Source organism: Aphelocoma coerulescens, chromosome 9, assembly GCF_041296385.1.
Source record: "Aphelocoma coerulescens isolate FSJ_1873_10779 chromosome 9, UR_Acoe_1.0, whole genome shotgun sequence".
NCBI lineage: Eukaryota > Metazoa > Chordata > Aves > Passeriformes > Corvidae > Aphelocoma > Aphelocoma coerulescens.
Genome location: NC_091023.1, coordinates 15,257,182 through 15,273,478, shown reverse-complemented (window position 1 = coordinate 15,273,478; position 16,297 = coordinate 15,257,182). Strand labels below are relative to the sequence as shown.

At 47.6% G+C, this 16,297-nt stretch overlaps 1 protein-coding gene across 5 annotated transcripts in view; it reads right to left on the bottom strand.

Annotated features, from left to right (window-relative positions):
* FGF12 (fibroblast growth factor 12) overlaps window positions 1-16,297 on the bottom strand; it is a 236,672-nt gene that overhangs the window by 87,863 nt on the left and 132,512 nt on the right. The window contains exon 1 of one of the 5 annotated variants that reach the window (XM_069023976.1): window positions 12,466-13,428. The exons of 3 other annotated variants lie outside the window; for them this stretch is intronic. In XM_069023976.1, the coding sequence (XP_068880077.1) occupies window positions 12,466-12,664 (199 nt within the window). In that variant the 5' untranslated portion in view covers window positions 12,665-13,428. Of the gene's footprint in view, window positions 1-12,465; window positions 13,429-16,297 lie in introns of those variants that run through there. One more of the 5 variants, XM_069023980.1, reaches the window with a different exon arrangement.

Here is a 16,297-nt window from a genome sequence, read left to right as displayed (position 1 = left end):
CAGCTCACCCACTCTCCCAGATCTGGATCCCATGTGACAGCCACCTAAGGTCAATGACTCAAGGATACTGAGCTACAAAGTTGTGGGTGAGTTTTCCTAGAAGGCAAACACCAAACTAATGTACATGACATGAGCTACCCACTCTGCACAAACACCAAGGACAAAACAGCCATCACAGCACTGCAGGGCCAAAAAAGAACCCAAACACCAGTGCAGGTAAAACAGTAGGACAGAAAAGTGGATGAGAAGTGACGGCCCAGCTGTCATCAGGTATTCTGGCACAGAATTGCTGACTACCTCTGGGTAAAACTGTCTAGCTGACTATTTTGCTGAAAAGTTTAGAGTACGAGTAGATAAAGCTATACACAAACTCCATCTCACTAGCAGAAAAAAAGAGAGAGATCTGAAAACAGTGCATGTTTTCATTTTTTCTTTTGACACAACTTTTACCTTGGAAATTTAATGAAAAAATATTTAAAGAGCCAGAGATTAAATCCAAAGTTTCATTTTAAGTACAATGAAATACTGCATTAAGTCTGAATCCTCTTCTCCCCAGAAACTTCTTTTATTTGACCAGAGAACTAAAAAAATCAATTCTTCATACAGTTCACTCCCAGGTTTGTCTCTGCCTCCCCCAGGATGTGGTTTATGTTGCTTTGTTGATCCAGTGTGTTTTAGCAGCAGACAAAATTTCAAAACATTTCCCTTTCAAGAGAGCAATTTTCTACACCTGTATTGACTTGAGCTCTGATGATAAAACCAAAGCCAGCCAGGAAGAAAAGGCATACAGGAGATGTACGGCTGTTCCAGAATTTATGCAGGATGAGCTTTTTCAGGTAAAGGAATTAAAAAAATGAGAAATTTAATGCAAAAGAAGTTGTAGCTACAGCTCCAAAGCTGTCATTTTCCAGCACAGTCAATGCCTTGGCTACTGAAGGTTAAAGCTTGCTCATAAGTATGGATAGCAGAGCATACAAGATATATTATTTATTTTGAGGAACACCCTGCAATTATTCCTGACATATTGTGTAATTAGCCAAAATTACAGCATATTCACCGAGAGTGAAACAGAGGATAGCATAAATATTATGTATGAGCCCACAGTCAGTGAGCACATTTCATCTGGCTGCAGATGTGTCTCATGAACCAACCAAGCGTGGTTCCTCCTGGCCCCCTGGGCTGTGCCAGCTCCTGAGCCGACACCCACAAAGGGGAAGAAACACGGGGAGTAAAATCCTGACTTTCCCCGTGCCAGCAATCAGAGCTCAAGAGCTGCAGGAGGATTTAACAAATGGGAACAGCCACACTGCAGAGCTTTCAGGATGACTGAACCCAAAGCTCATACCAGAGAAGAAGGGATATATTCCCATATACATTATCCCAAGAGAGGTGGAAAGGTGGGCTTGGAGGATGTCTGGAGAAGCTACTTGCTGGGCTTTGCTGCCTGGAGCTGACAAAAGGGGAAACTGAAAAGCAGCTCTGACCTCTTGCCATACTTGCAGCACCTCTTGGCCTGCAGTTTCCCAGGGAGAGGGTTTCCTACAGACCTACATGTCAGACCCATCCTAACAACTTGTCTGATGGCTCAGAAATCCTGGGGAATGTTGTGGGAGTGCTCTGCTGTGTGTACATTTAGAAAGACTTTGTTTTGTTCTCTTAACTCCAACATACAACATAAAACTTCTTGCCTGTTGATCACATTTCTTCCTGGTTTCCTACAAAGATGTGGTTTGGATATTTGTACATTCTACCCAGAATTTGGTCCGTGGGAGGATGTACAAAACAAGTTTAAGAACATCCTACTAAGGAATGCATATCTGGACTCAGCATAGGACTGAGGCTGGACTAATCAATAGTGGGGGTCCCTTTCGGCCCTGCTGCTGGATGACCATGACTTGGTGGCATTTATCACATTCTGTATTCCGAGTTTTTGAAGGGCTCCACAATAGAGTTCCCATCTCGCCTCACCTTGAAGTGCCCCATGCAAGGCACCCCATCACTAACAGTGCTCACATGAGCAAAGCAGACACCATCCCTGCTATTCAGGCCTGCCACAGTGCTGGGATTTATGCTATTTTCAGATGCTAAATCTCTTCACTTCCCCTATCAATCCAGCAGGCCTGAAATACTGCAGAAACACCAACAAGTCCCTCACACAAACAAAACATACTATGGAAACAGCCACATCAATCTACCACCCTACTCTGAACGCCTAGAAAAGTAAATTCATTAAAATGGAAAATGGACAGAACATGCTACCAAAAAGCACTGAGCAGAAATTAATCTCTTCAGATGCTATTGGTCTCAGGGGAGGGCACCTGGTCCTACCAACACGGGCTCACAGAAGTGCCCTGAATAATCACTGGATGTCAACTCAGGGAAAAATTTGGGTCCCAGTGACATTCTGCAAGCTTTAAATAGGCCTAAGTGATAACATCCTATTTTGCTACAGTACTCCTCCTGCAATCTCGCAGCATTTTCCAATAGATGAGCATGTGAAACTCCTTTATTTAACAGGTAATGAGCCTGTGATGTGGAAAAATTAAAGCTTGAATCAGTCGCGTTCTATTACAAGAATTTTTTTTGCTCACTGCACTAATGCAGCTTAAGCATTCCTGTAGCAGTTTGGAAGCATTTTTGACTCAAAATTATGATGTTACTAAATTTCAACAAATCTTACACAACACCCAAATGCATAATGAAAATGTGCTGCTTGTGCCATTCTGGTCTGAAACCTTATACTTCAAAGAGCAAGATCATGCTAAAAATGGCCAAAACTCTACCATGTCACTTGAAGTTCTTTTCTTTTACTTTGTGAAAATACACCTTTTTTAATCTGCATCATGATTTTAATTTTCCATTAAAGCCAAAGTTTCCTTCGAGCTAATGAAAACACTCCAGGTGTGAGAAAGCCGTCATCCACTTCGTTCCATCTAAAGCTCTGTTTTAAATAATGATGATGTTTTATTGCTCATCTCTCAGCACAAACACCTCATTTCTGGTATCAGGCAGCCCTCAGGACTCCAGTGAAACAGGCAGGTTCACCTGCCACCCAAATGCTGTCTTGGAAGAGAGCTGAAATCAGTGAGCTCCCTCTCCAGGGATGAGCGTGCTGAGGATGACACAGTGCAGATGGAGTGAAAACAGAAAATGTGCCTTTCCAACAAGTTTCTGAACAGAGCTCCTGCTCCTCCAGCTCCCCAGGAGGGCTCAGAGAGGAGCTCTCAAACTTCACCTGGTGCTTGCTAATCATTCAAGAGCTGCTACTGGGCTGTAGCTCTAAAATATTAAAAATTATTTAATGGAAAGTAGAGCTGCGTTATTAAAGAAACAGGAAAAAAAAACAGAAGAAGAGATGTTTATGGACGCAATGATAGGAGTGGCACAGAATGAAATTAAAAGAAAGCCAAAAGAAATATTCAGAAATGTTTCATTACTGATGCTGTGTGCCTGCCAGCAGGCAGAGCCCGTACTGACGAGCACAACACCACACTCTAAGAGCCAGCAGAGAACTACTGGTTACACCACACATTCTGCCAGCCTTTTTAGCCACCATCACAGACAATCCCCACGAGAGTGTGATGCTGATCACCAGAGAATGACCGCAGGGACAGCTGCAGATCGATACCAGAGGCAGCCAGTGACTCACCCCGGCTCCGGTTTCAGGAGCTGGGCCAGGGAAAAGCACCAGCTCCAGAGTAGGTGGATCGTCCAAGCCCCTCACCTGCCAGTACCTGATCCCTGCATCTCCTGCAGCCCAGTGGCTCCCATCCGCAGGGAACCCTTCAGCAACCCGACCCTAAGCTGGGCACTGAAAGCCAAAACCAGCTGTCTTTTTGCTAATTTCTGCTGCTTCTCAATGTTCTGGAAAATGTGGACTGGCTTTTTGCAGCCTGGCTTCATTTGCAGCAGACCCAATCACTTGACCTTTTGCAAACAGTTTTGCTTTGGGGGATGAATGAAATGTATTTATTTGGCAGCTCAGGCAACATGGGTGGCAACTATTAAGCAAAGAAACTATCTATGCAGCCAGCAAGGGGAGGGGACAGCCAACTATGCTATTCTAGATAAATATCAATTAAGTGAGCATGTTCTATTAACCTCAAGACCTGCCTCTTTTCTTCCTTCATTTCAATCAAAAATGCTTAAGTATCTCAAGAAAGGAACATTTCAGGGGGATTTTACCTTTATCATAACTGCAATCAGGTTTCAGCTGGAAAATAGGCAGTAGTAACAGAATTACATTGCCTCTCTGTGGTTATTTTGCCAGTTCACAGCATGTAGCTGTCCACTGGATGTTAACACATGCCCTTAACAGAGCAGGCTCTGTTAAGGAAGGAGTGCACACAGCAGCCCATGGATGCTGCTGTGGGATGTGGGAGAAGCTCTGTGCCCTCCATCACTGTAGTGCCTGTGTCTAGCCCTGGGTCTTCATCCTGACATACAGCCCCCACCATGAGAGGCAACCAGCCATTTTCTGACATTTAAAGATGAAGTCACATACTCCAAGGAAGAACTATTATGGTGAAAAGGTCCCAGGAAGAAAGACAGGGATCACAAGCAGGTGACAGCATAACTGCTCCTCTCCTTTCACCACAGCTGCCCACCTTCTGGCCAGTGAAGTGCCACAGGTCCACAGCCGAGAGTTTCTCTTCAGAAACACAGCAGTGCCAGCCAAGCACCATCAGAAATCGAGTTTGTTTTTGTGCTCAGTAACACTGAAAGACGAGAGGGCACTGATGCAAATCAGACTGAATTGGACAAAATTTCACCTCCCACACAAAACTTCAGGTACAACAGGTGCACGTACTGCCAAGAAAACAGAAGAGCTGCTACTGCTACCTTGCTATTGAGACAAGAGCTCAACAGTCTCCCAAATATAGAGCTCTGCCTAGAGCAGCAGAACCCCAAGCAGCATCTCCTCAGTGGGTACCCCAGCACAGCAGAACAGTCACCTCCTTATGACAAACCCAAAGCCACAGAGCAGATGCAGGAGCAGAGCTGCACAGACCATGATGCTGCTGCTTCTAGCACTAACCTTCATCTCCCACTACAGCCCACTCCACGGGGAAAGAGCAGAGAGCAGAAATGCCCTGAGGTGCTGCATGGAGTCCCATTACACCAGCAACCAGCCAGCAGCTCCTCCCAGAAGACAAGGGCTCAGGACTCAGGCCACCACCCTGCCTCCAGGTTCATGGCTTTGTTCCTCTGTCACCTTTAGCCAGGGCATTCTGGAATGAACACAGGACAGCAGAGGTGTTTGACAGGAGCCAGCTTGCACCCAGGTAAATTTTCTCAGCAGCCACATAAGCTCCATCAGGGTGCCAGAAAGTCTCATTTCAGTGCTCAGAACAAGCACAGTTATTTGTCTAAGCTGCAGCGTGGGGGCTGGAAAAGCCAAAGTGAGTGGTCTGCCTGAACAGTGAATCCCACAGTCGTGTTCCACAGCTCTCAAGAAAGATGCCTTCTGCCTTACCATTTCAGAAATGTGTTATAGCTGCTATTTTCAGAGGTACTGTTAAGAAGCTGTAGCCCTACAGCCCTGTGACCGTGCTGCACAAACTCAGTCTCCGCATTGACTCCCTCAAAGCACAAACCCCTCCGTTCCTGCAAGCTGGATGAGAGGCACCCATGAGTGTGTCTGTGGTTCTCCTACAGGTTTTAATGGAGATGCAAAGTAAAACCAGCCTCTGGAAAGGCTGTTATTTCAGGATTCTGACACATGTCAGAACAGGGTGAAGATAAAACAATAGATGTAGTAGCTTACTCCATGCTCAGAAAGGATAATGCATTAACATGAAGAATCTTGTGTTAGCTGGGGAATAGAGATGAACCACACACTGAACAGGAGAACAGAGTACAAAGGCACTGCTTCCTGGTAGACTACAGCCTGTACAGCCCAGGCACAGAGTAGATGACTTCAGTACAGGTCACGTCTCAAGACATTTCCAAGATTAAGACACAACAATAATGCAGTCATGGCAATGACACTATGACAGCATATGGAAACATATCTGTACTCAATGGTTAGCTCTTTATTTAAAAGTTAGTTCTTTGGAGCTGCTTTCTCTGACCTGTTCTTGTCTGGGCTCTTGGTCACCTTCTCCCAAGCCATGGAGTTTACAAATACGAAAGGGATGTCAATCTCTTACGTGTTTTGCTTGATAAAATTCTTCCTTTGGTTTTAGTAATAACAAATCACAGCTTGGTTTCAACTGTGCAGAAGTAGAAAATCCCAGAAATAATGTGAACATAACTGTTCAGAAGGATAGATCAAATGAAACAAATGTCAGAGGGATGAAACAAATGCCTACCTGGCCACTGTGGTTCAGGGTATTCCTGTTTGTGGAGGGGAAGGAAAGAAAGCAGATAAGCTCAAGTATGTTTGCACTTGCTACCTACCACAGAGAGACTCATGATTATGTTTGTCTCTTAAACAGCCTCGTCAGCTCCCATGGCAGCTCTGCTCTCCTCACTGCCCAAGTGAAGATGATGATTGTTTTGGTTAATAGATAACTTCTCTGTTAAAATATGTAGTATCTGGTCTACTGGAATTCTAAATTTGTGTTGAATTCAGCAAAGCAAGGAAGGAAGAAAAACTTGTCTCCATTTTGGTATTCTTTTGGAACTCAAGCTTTTGGGTTTATATTTCAAAGGAACATTTCATTTAGAAGAAAACATTTAGAAGAAAGTTAAAGAAAAATACACATATAAAAATCTTCCAAATGAAATTGCACCCTCCCCACCCCCCCCTTCCCCCCAAAAAAAAGACCCAACAGCTGTATCAGTCAATGGTAAACTGATTTATATGGATCTTTTTATGGGGAAGGAAAATAATCACTCATCAAACACTTTTTGCCCTGACTCTTCCATTTGGCTGGTGACGGAGGAATCAATCATTTCTATTGCTCTAATGGTGAGCCTCTGCTGGCTAACGATTTCCACTGCTCTCACAAGCACAGCTACCCCTGAGGCCATGGGGACAGAAGATATCCATCCCTCTCAGAGCTTGGATGACTTCCATGGATTTTCTTGGCATCAGCCACACTCAGTCCAGAACTAGTACGAAGTGGCTTACTGACGGACATGCTCGCCCATAAGCTGTGTTGGGAAGCAGGCTGGCAGCTGAGTTTTCCATGCTCTGGAGAAAACCAGGAACCTGCAGCTCTCCCCCAGATTTTAGAGACCGAGAGCTCAGGGCTGCTATGTGGCCTCCCAGTAACCGAGCGCAGCCACGCACCATGACAGCCACCACATCTGCAAGTCACAAATGTGTGCGATACCACCCCCAGGGATCAACTGGATAAAATGAAACCTATCTGCCGAGCTGTCATGAGCTGGAGGGAGCCTCTTCCTCCCTCCTGATTATTTTGGCATTCATTAGCCCGAGTAGCACAGAAGGAGCTTACAGCACCGCCAGCAGACCTGCGACAGACTGCTCCAGCCAAGGAGGATGGATGCCTTCGAGGCTGTGCCCTTCCCCTTGGTGTTATCCAGGCTCATGTCTGGCTGGAGACTTGGCACCCATGCCCTTATCTCAGCTAGCACTTCTACAAGCTCTTGCTGTCTAGGTGATGCCACATTTCCAGCCATTTCCATTCCTGTCAGCCACTTCTTAGACACAGGACACAGCACCAAATTCTGCGGAGGAGCAGGCAGAAGAATGTGATGGACCCCCCTTGGCTGGGCACACACCCAGACACGCATGGACACACTTACAGAGAAGAGCTGGGATCCAGACGCAATCATCCTGCAGGGAGCAGCTATGCCCTGGGTAATGCAGCTGGCATTTGGACAGTAGCAACAGAGGGGACAAATTCTACAGGTTGGGCAGATATTACCGCTGTTCTGAGATGTACCACTCCATAAAAGGAGGCAAGGACTATGAGCTAAAAAGGTGGTTTTTACCCTGAGCTTCAATTATCATTTTCACCCTGCATGAAATCAGAAAGGACTTCAGGATTTAAGTCCGGGAATTTAACAGCTTGCAGATGACAGACTTCTCAAATGTTTTAAATAAATCTCTGAATGAACAAAGTCTTTCTGTGTCCTTCAACTAAAGTTGCTCTTATATTTTACTTATACTGCTGCAAAAATATCTACATCTGTATATTTCTATACATCCGCATATTTTCTATAGTTCCAAATCTCTATTTATTATTCAAAATTAGAAATACTGCAAAGGGAAAACATGGTTTAAGTTACTGCTTTTTTCCTACGTGCAAGCCATTTCCTTCACTTTGGAAGAAGCCTTTATATATCCTTAAGGAAAAACATCCTTTCCCTGGAAGAGCACAAAATATGTATCAGGCAGGGGGAAAAAAAAGGAATTAAAAAAACGCTTTCTTTTTTCCTGGGGTGAAAAACCTGTTTGAGAATGAGCTCTGCATTCTAAACTGGAAACTCATCTACAGAAGCAACATATGAGGGGACGGAGACAATGCTATACAGTGCCTGGCATGACCTGACCCAAAGCTGCCTCAATTCAAACATGATTTCCCCAAGTAATAACACCCTTTCAGTGGACTTCACTTGCATAAAATTTCTAGCAATCCCCAGAGATATTGTGCCTGATGTTCCAGCCCGTTTCCCTTTGTGCAAGGCTGCTAAACTGCTCAGCTTTGCTGTTCAGTGGCCATGGCATGATGGAAGGCCACCTCTACCCCAGCTCTCTGGGGTGCGCTCTGCCTGAGAAGATGGTTGGTGAAGCAACAGCGACAGCTTTCACAAACAAGCTGGACCCACCAGCCCAGGCTTTCCAGACTGCTATAAAACAGCTGAAGAAGGGACGTGCTTGGATGCTTTAATTCAGACACAAATGGGATGAAAGTACTTTGTTCAACTATTTGTTGGCAGGGAAGCCACGTGGAGAGAGCTGCTTGTCTAGTCTTCTGCATTTAATTCTTGGATCCATCAGTCCCTGAGGAAGAATCCACCTCTTGAAGCTGCACCAACAAGCCATGCCACAGAGTAATTTCTTTTAAATCCTCTATCGAGTCACTATGGTTTAGAGCAAAATATATAACTTATAGATGCACAATTGTAGCAAATGACCTGTATTAACTCACAATAATGGGATTAAGCCCACGTGTCCAAATGTTCAGTTTAGTCCACAGCACTCAGTGTCCTTATTTGGCCTATTGTAAACTAGTAAGTCATGGAGCAAAACACATGCAAGAGCTCTAAAAGAACACGGTGTGCATGTAACACAGCTGCCTTTACCTACTAAAAAGACAGACAAAACTAGTTCTCATTTTACAACAGCATTTATCGCAACCAACAAACGAGATGTTTCCGCAGTCTGTTTTCCCCAGAAGCTGATAGCTTTGATTATACAAGATATCCCTGCATGGATCTGGTTCCCCATAGCTTGCCAAAATCTGTGACTACTCATACCCAGTATGCGAGACTCAACTGCTCCGGGGTGCAAATTCTCCCTTCCCATACGAGAGCAGGAGTTTGTCACCCTCACTTCACACAGGCTGCAAAGTGGAGCACAAGGTGCCAACCAGTGCCAAGTACCTCTGCTCACCCACGTCTTTATGGAATATTTACAGTACTGTTTAAATCACATATTAAAACATGTATTAAGCAGCTTACTTAATTGATGTAAGCTCACACAGCTACTTTACAGAAGCAAAGAGCAAAGGGAACATGAACCTCCATCAGAGCGGTATTTGTGTAATGTGCAAGCTACAGCTCCACCACTGCTGCATCCTGAGCTCAGTGGCAGCAGGGCCCAAAGCGTGGCATGCTGGTACCAGCACTAGGAATTAGGTCTCTGTGTCAGGTAACTGCTCCATAGCTGGAGTTAGTCTCACCTTCTGTAAAATGGGAAGAATCCTCTCCATTTGGTAGAGCTTGTTGAGTACTATAGATGAGAACCACTCTGTAAATTTGAAGTATTTTGACAGTTACTTCCCATAGTTGTAAGACAACGTCATGTTTAAAAAGGCAAGGAGAGATCCCCTAGCACTGTATAATCTCCAAATACCACTGTACCTCTTTTGAACATTGGTGTTTCTCTCATTCCCTTCAATGACTTGCAAACTACTGAACCAGCATATCATTAAGTACACATAATCACTGGGGTTGTGGGTCCCTGCACAATGTATGCACATTTCTTTAAACCACTTTCAATTCATTTGCATGTCATTTTCTGTGCAGAAACTGAATTCTGAAATGAGCAGGTTATCTGGGCATAAAACACTCCCTTGAATAAACAATCTGAGCAGCAGAATGCCTGTGGCCTCTGCCTCCTGAGCAGCACACCCAAGACCAGGAATACAATGTATCAGCAAAATAAATCCCTATTTAAAAGATGGAGGTAGGGAACTAAATGCAGACACAGTCCACAGCCTAGGAAAGGACATTAGGATATTTTTCATAGCAACTTAATTCCTCTACTTCTTTGATTTTATAAAATGAATACAGTACTGGTTACAAGGGACTGACTGACAACTCTAAAGATTGAGCAGTTCTATTTTTACAACACTGAGTAGTACTGATCCTCCTTCTAAGTCAATAAAAAGATTCCCTTAAATCATTCTGGACTGTAAGTTATCAAAAACATTCCTCAGCATGAAAGTCCATGTAAGCGTAGGGAATTCTTAAAATTCATCAATTCTTCACAGGCATTTACTGAGTCTAAGGAAGCAGAATTAGACCTGTGCAGCTAGGAGCACTGGGGTAGGACCAACAGAAAGCCTTCCCAACCACATCCTGGTGGAAGCCACTCAAACTTTAATGAGACAAAGCATCTTGAAATCTAGGTAACAATCTACACTTCCCAGCCCTATTAGTCCTTAGGAGACCACACTTAATAGCAGATTAAAATAGAGAGAAAAGAGGAATAGGAAAAGATTACATCAGTGAAACTCCCAGCTCATATTCTTGATCCTGCAAAGAGTGATTCCCAAGACAAAATGCCAACATTTTCTGGGCAAGAGCCGTGTTCTGGTCTTGGCTCACAGATTAGCTAATATATAGGATAGTCCAGCAAGCCACCACTCATCACAAGCTGAGTAGGAAAAAGAAGGTGGGCAATTTTTTTCCCTTTGAATACTTCAAGTCATGCTGTATTTTACGGATTTTACAGTCTCTCGTGTATACCTGCTTTAAAGCAGACCATTAAAGAGAGCAGTTTGCACAGCCTTGCCCATACATTGAGTCTTCAAACATTCTCTTAACTAAATATGGTCCCTGCCCCACAGCCTGTGAATCTGGAGTGCTGACAGCAAACCACAGTAATTATTCTTTCCCCTTTGTTGACAGTGTTGACAGAAGTGACCTTCTATGGTCAGGTCACTTCTTCGCCCTATTTCATTCCCTTGTTCAGATGAGTACAGGTCATGTGCCTCAGTCTACAGATCAGAAGAGCAGCCTTAGCTACCTCTGACACCTCGGTGGAGAGTCATTACCAAGAGAGCCCATCTTTGGAGAAGGGGCTTCATGACGAGACTGATCAACAAACACAAAACCAATGTACATAGAAAACACGGGAGGGTTACACAGGTTGATAGTACATCCTGAATGGCTAAGTGAATGAGTATCCCTCTTTTTTAACCATTATACTGAAGAACACCTGAGAAAACTACATCTTCACAGCAGCTTCTCAAACTAATCTCTGTTTTCTTACCTTTATGGTGATTTATAGCAGTGAAAAAAATAAAGCAAGACATAAATCATAATTCCACTCAGAAATCATGGAGGGCCTATTCTTGCCAGGTGCTGAGTTCTCACGCCTACGAAGGACAGCTGAGAGCACAAAGCAATGCTCAGAACTGAAACTGTGGGTGGTGGGACTTCATCGTGGGAATGTGAGCAATGTGTATACTAGGGCAAAGTTCTTCACAAGGAACCAAGACTGAGCACACACAAGCACAAAAGAATAAAGGAAAGAGAGAAGACAAAAAAGGACCACCCTAAAGAGCATTTCTAGGTCCTTGCAAGCTCAGGATTAGGTGCAACCATCGTGCAGCTGCCATTGAGAAAGCTTTCTAAGCTAATGAAATTCCCTATGCAACTCTGCTTGTGAAGTAGCACTTGATGGATTTAGTTATCAAATGGCCACAATTTTAACTGATCCTCAGCATATCGATTTCCTTGTCTCCATGCAGAAAATAAGAGAACATTTAAAAACTTATCTACAAGGAAATAGAAAAATACAATTCTGGGTGAAGCTCACATAGATGAAGCCGCTGGGCCACTCCCGCCGGAGGACCCGCTGTGCTCACGCTTCGGACAGTGGTGGAGGGATGCTGGCAGCAGGTCACTGCCCACCCATCCCATCAGACCAGGGGAGGAGATCCGCCAGGACCCAAGCCAAAGTTGAGCGCGGAGCAAGCCTCGTCCCCAGCCGGTACCCGGCGGTGCCGGGAGCGCCCCGGGGCAGCCATCCCGGCGGGTCCGGGGCTGCCCCCCTCCGTAGAGTGGGTTCCCACAGCCCCGGCCCGCCGTACTCACCCGGTCTCCTCCTCACCGGCCTTTTCCTGCCGCTGCAGAAGCGCACTTTGCTGAAGACCCCCAGGACATGCCTCTCGCATAGGGAGCGCCCGTCCTTGCTGGGGCTGGAGCGGCGCTTGGAGGCGGACACCCGGTCGCTGTTGGACTCCCTCGCTTGCCGCTTCTGCCGGATCAGCGAGCTGGCGATAGCCGCTGCCATCGCCGCTCATGGGCCCCCCGCGCCGCTCCGCTCCGGGGTGCGCCGCCCGGGCGCGCTGGGGCCGAGCCGCCGCCGCGCCCCGCGGGGACCGGGACAACCCGCTTAAGGCGCTGCAGCCCCGAGTCCCGGCGCCGGGGAGGGCTCAGCCGGCCAGGCGGAGCAGGGCGCCCAGGCTAACAACCATGGCTGGACACCGGACTCCGCCGCCCATGGGTCTGTCCCCAGGGAGCGCAAATCCCGGCGCGGGCGGCCGTCGGCGAGACCCCCGGCCGGGCTGGCAGCGCCGTGTAGATCCGGGAGTGGCCGCCCCGCTGGCGAAGGTCCGCTGTGTCCAAAGGATAGGGGGACGCGGAGGATCCGCGGGTCCCTGCGGCGCGGTGCCGCTCTGCTCCGCCCGGGCGCAGGCGGCGGCGCTTCCTCCCTCCGGCCGCCCTCCGGCGAGGGGCTGTGGGATGAGTCAGAGACCCCTCGGCCCGCGGGCAGCCCCGGCCCCAGCGCGGTGGCTCCGAGGCGCTGCGCGGCAGGGCGCGCACATGGACGCGGCTCCGCGGCCGGGCTCAGGGAGAGCCGCGCTGCATTTCTGTTCGCACTCCTCCTCTTTCTCCTCTCCCCCCCTACCCACTCTGCTCTCAGAGAGGGCGGGAGGGGAAGGGAAAAGCAGCCACAGGAAAAAGCAGAAGGCCAGCAAACAAATTAAAAAGAAGGAAGAAAAAATTAAATTAAAAAAAAAAAAAAAAAAAAAAAAAAAAAAAAAAAAAAAAGAAGCCCCCGGCCGCGAGTGCGGGCTCACATCGCCGCAGCTCGGCGTCCCGGGCTCACAGCGCCATGGCTGGCGCAGCTTCTCCTGCCCTGCTCGCCGCCTCTGCCCCGGCACCGGCTCTCTCCGACGGCAACAACCCACATCGTCCGGCCGACCGGGCGGCCCCCGAGCGCTCGGCACCGGGGCGGCCCCGGGCCCGGCTGCCGCGGCGGGGACGGCGGCGGGAGGAGCGATGCAAGGCGGGGAGGAGGTGGAGGAGGAGAAGGGCGGGGGGGTGCGGCTGCCACTGCTGCTGCTGCTCCGTGCGGGGCTCAGGATGCTCCGCGGTGCCGCCCGACGGCGGCGGGGCGAGGAGGAGCCGAGCCGCACCCGCTTCCCGCCTGCATCCTCCTGCCCGACCCGGGAGGGGGGAGGCGAGGAGAGGTGGGGGAAGGAGAGGGGAAGGAGGGGCCGGGGAAGCCCCCCCCCGGACGCCCACGCTGCGCAGGGCTGCTGCCAAGGCGGCGGGGAGCCCCGCAGCCCCGCGGCAGCCGGGCAGGAGCCGGGCTTCGGGCTTGGGGAGAATTGCAGCTGCTCCCGCTCGCCCTCCTCTACGCAATCCTACGTGATCGAGGTTTGGATGAGAAATATCGCGCAGGCAAAGCGAGGCAATTGCAGCTCCGCGGTGGCTCTGCCCCTCCGCCCGGGCAGACCCGCCGCCCCCGCCGGCAGCCGGGCTTCCCCGGGACAGCAGCCCTCCCGGCGGAGCCGCCTGCCACTCGTGCAGCCACCCCGGCCGCCTCCCTGGCCACTGCTGTCGGAGCCCGAGCACTCAGCCGTGGCAGCCGAGCGTGTCCGTGGCTTTCCCTGCTTCTCCGTGGAAGCAGAGAGAAGGGACAACCCCGGCAGCCCGAGGGCTGCTCGGCCGGGGGCCGGTTCCTCAGCCGGGGAGCGTGCGGGCGGCTACAGCGGCGGTGGGCACTGCTGGGCTGCTCCTGGCCACAGCGGTCCCACGACACACCGCCATCAGCAGGGGCCGGGCCGGCTCCCGCCTATCTCCAGCCATAAAACTGCACCGAACAAAACTGAAGGTGCAGATACATGCAATGTAGCAATAGCAGGACATAACTAATCCAGTCCTAAAGGTGTAGGTGTGATGCATGTCCCCAGTTGACAAGAGCATTTTAGACAAGTTGGTGACGCCTTAGGAATAACCAGCTTTAGCAAAATAATCTTTTTAACTACTTCGCCTCTAAATTCTAAAAATTTTCTCATTCTTCACCTCTAGATTTAAGCCCTAAACTATTTTAACTTATTGGGGGGAAAAGACAACTAAAACAATCACCCATTACGTCCATAAAGATCAAGTAAACTCTGAGATTACTTCCTGATTTTTACTGTTAGTCTCTATGCATACCAAAACAAGCTGGAATCAGATTCTCCAGGCTGTTGATCTCTTCTTAACTACTGCCAAGTTTTTTTGAGCAGGTTTGCCCATCCCAATCAAAAAGATTTTTCTTCCCTTTCCTGTAGCTAAAATGCTTCATATTTTAATTTTCTCTATCAGATTATTTCACTTGACATCAAAGAATTATTGCAGTACAAGGTACAGGCATGGCCTAAAGAAAGCTGTTTGCAATCAGAGAATCACTGTCTGAACTGCCAGTGAATTATCCAAAGTTTCATCTTCAAAGGATGTGAGGGTAATCTCCTATCTTTTCAAGAAACAGGTTTTCCATCTATATATAAAAGATACTTTTTTGCCTGTAGTCTTCAAATCTTGGGTGAAAAAATGCTTTATCCACCCCATATTAGATAAGTTCCAGTTATTTTGATGTGCAACTCATTTGTTTTGTTGTGTAGCTGTAAACTAGGAGCAGCAGCTCTGCACTTAAAAATGATCCTAATCGGTGATAAAGTCGGCCAAAGTATTTGTTTTCCTCATGATTTGTGGATCTGAAAAGAGAGTTGCTGCAACTCTTAAGAAGAAAGGCTTCTTCCCAGGTCTTTCCTGCTTCTGCAGTGACTGAATTAAATTAAGCCAGAGCTTGTGAAACTGCATGTAGTGTTGCATTTGCCAACATGCAGGTCCTGTCTTTATCTATAGATGGCCAAGGAGTCCACGGGGTTTGGTTCTGAACACGGGCACAGTGCCATGAGCTCCTGGTGACATTACTGACATGTGCATCTACCCCATGCAAGTCAGAGCATGCCCCAAACTTCACAAAACTTTCTGAAGAGCCCAAGCTTTTATAAACACCAAGCAAGCCCAGAGTGCTCTTGAGCTGGAGAATGGAAGGCCAACCTCATCATGCTCCTGCACTATCATTCTCACCAGTGAAACATTACCTTTGGTGGGCTGCTAAGTGAAACAGAAAAGCCTCCATGTGCTTTTATCTCTAACAGTGGAAGTTCTCTCCTTCAACTTCCATTTGGGTAAACAGGGCTCAAAACATCTCCCATTTTCACCTGTATCAGCTACACCTCTTCGATGGTTGTGCAGCCTACACTGTTCCAAGCCAACCAGCCCCTGTGAAATGCACAGGCTGCATTCCTCATTGCTACCAATGGAAGCTGAATTGTTTGAGCAAACTGGGCCAATATGGCATTTTTCCTTAAGGAACATAATTTTAAAACATATTTATATATAATATCTATATTATGTAGTTATTATGGCAGTTTTTCTCCCATGCCTCTTCTCCCCAAGCTTCCTCCTCACTTCAGCCCCAGTCTGCAAAGCTGCACAGTGGACCGTATGAAAAGGGAATGCAAGAGTAGCACCAATTCATAAAATGACCAAGACAGACTGTTTTGATGATGCTGGAGAGACATGCCAGTGCTCCTTCTGCAGTTTGTGGAGAAAGACCCCATCTGGCAGAGGTTCAGACTCGCTG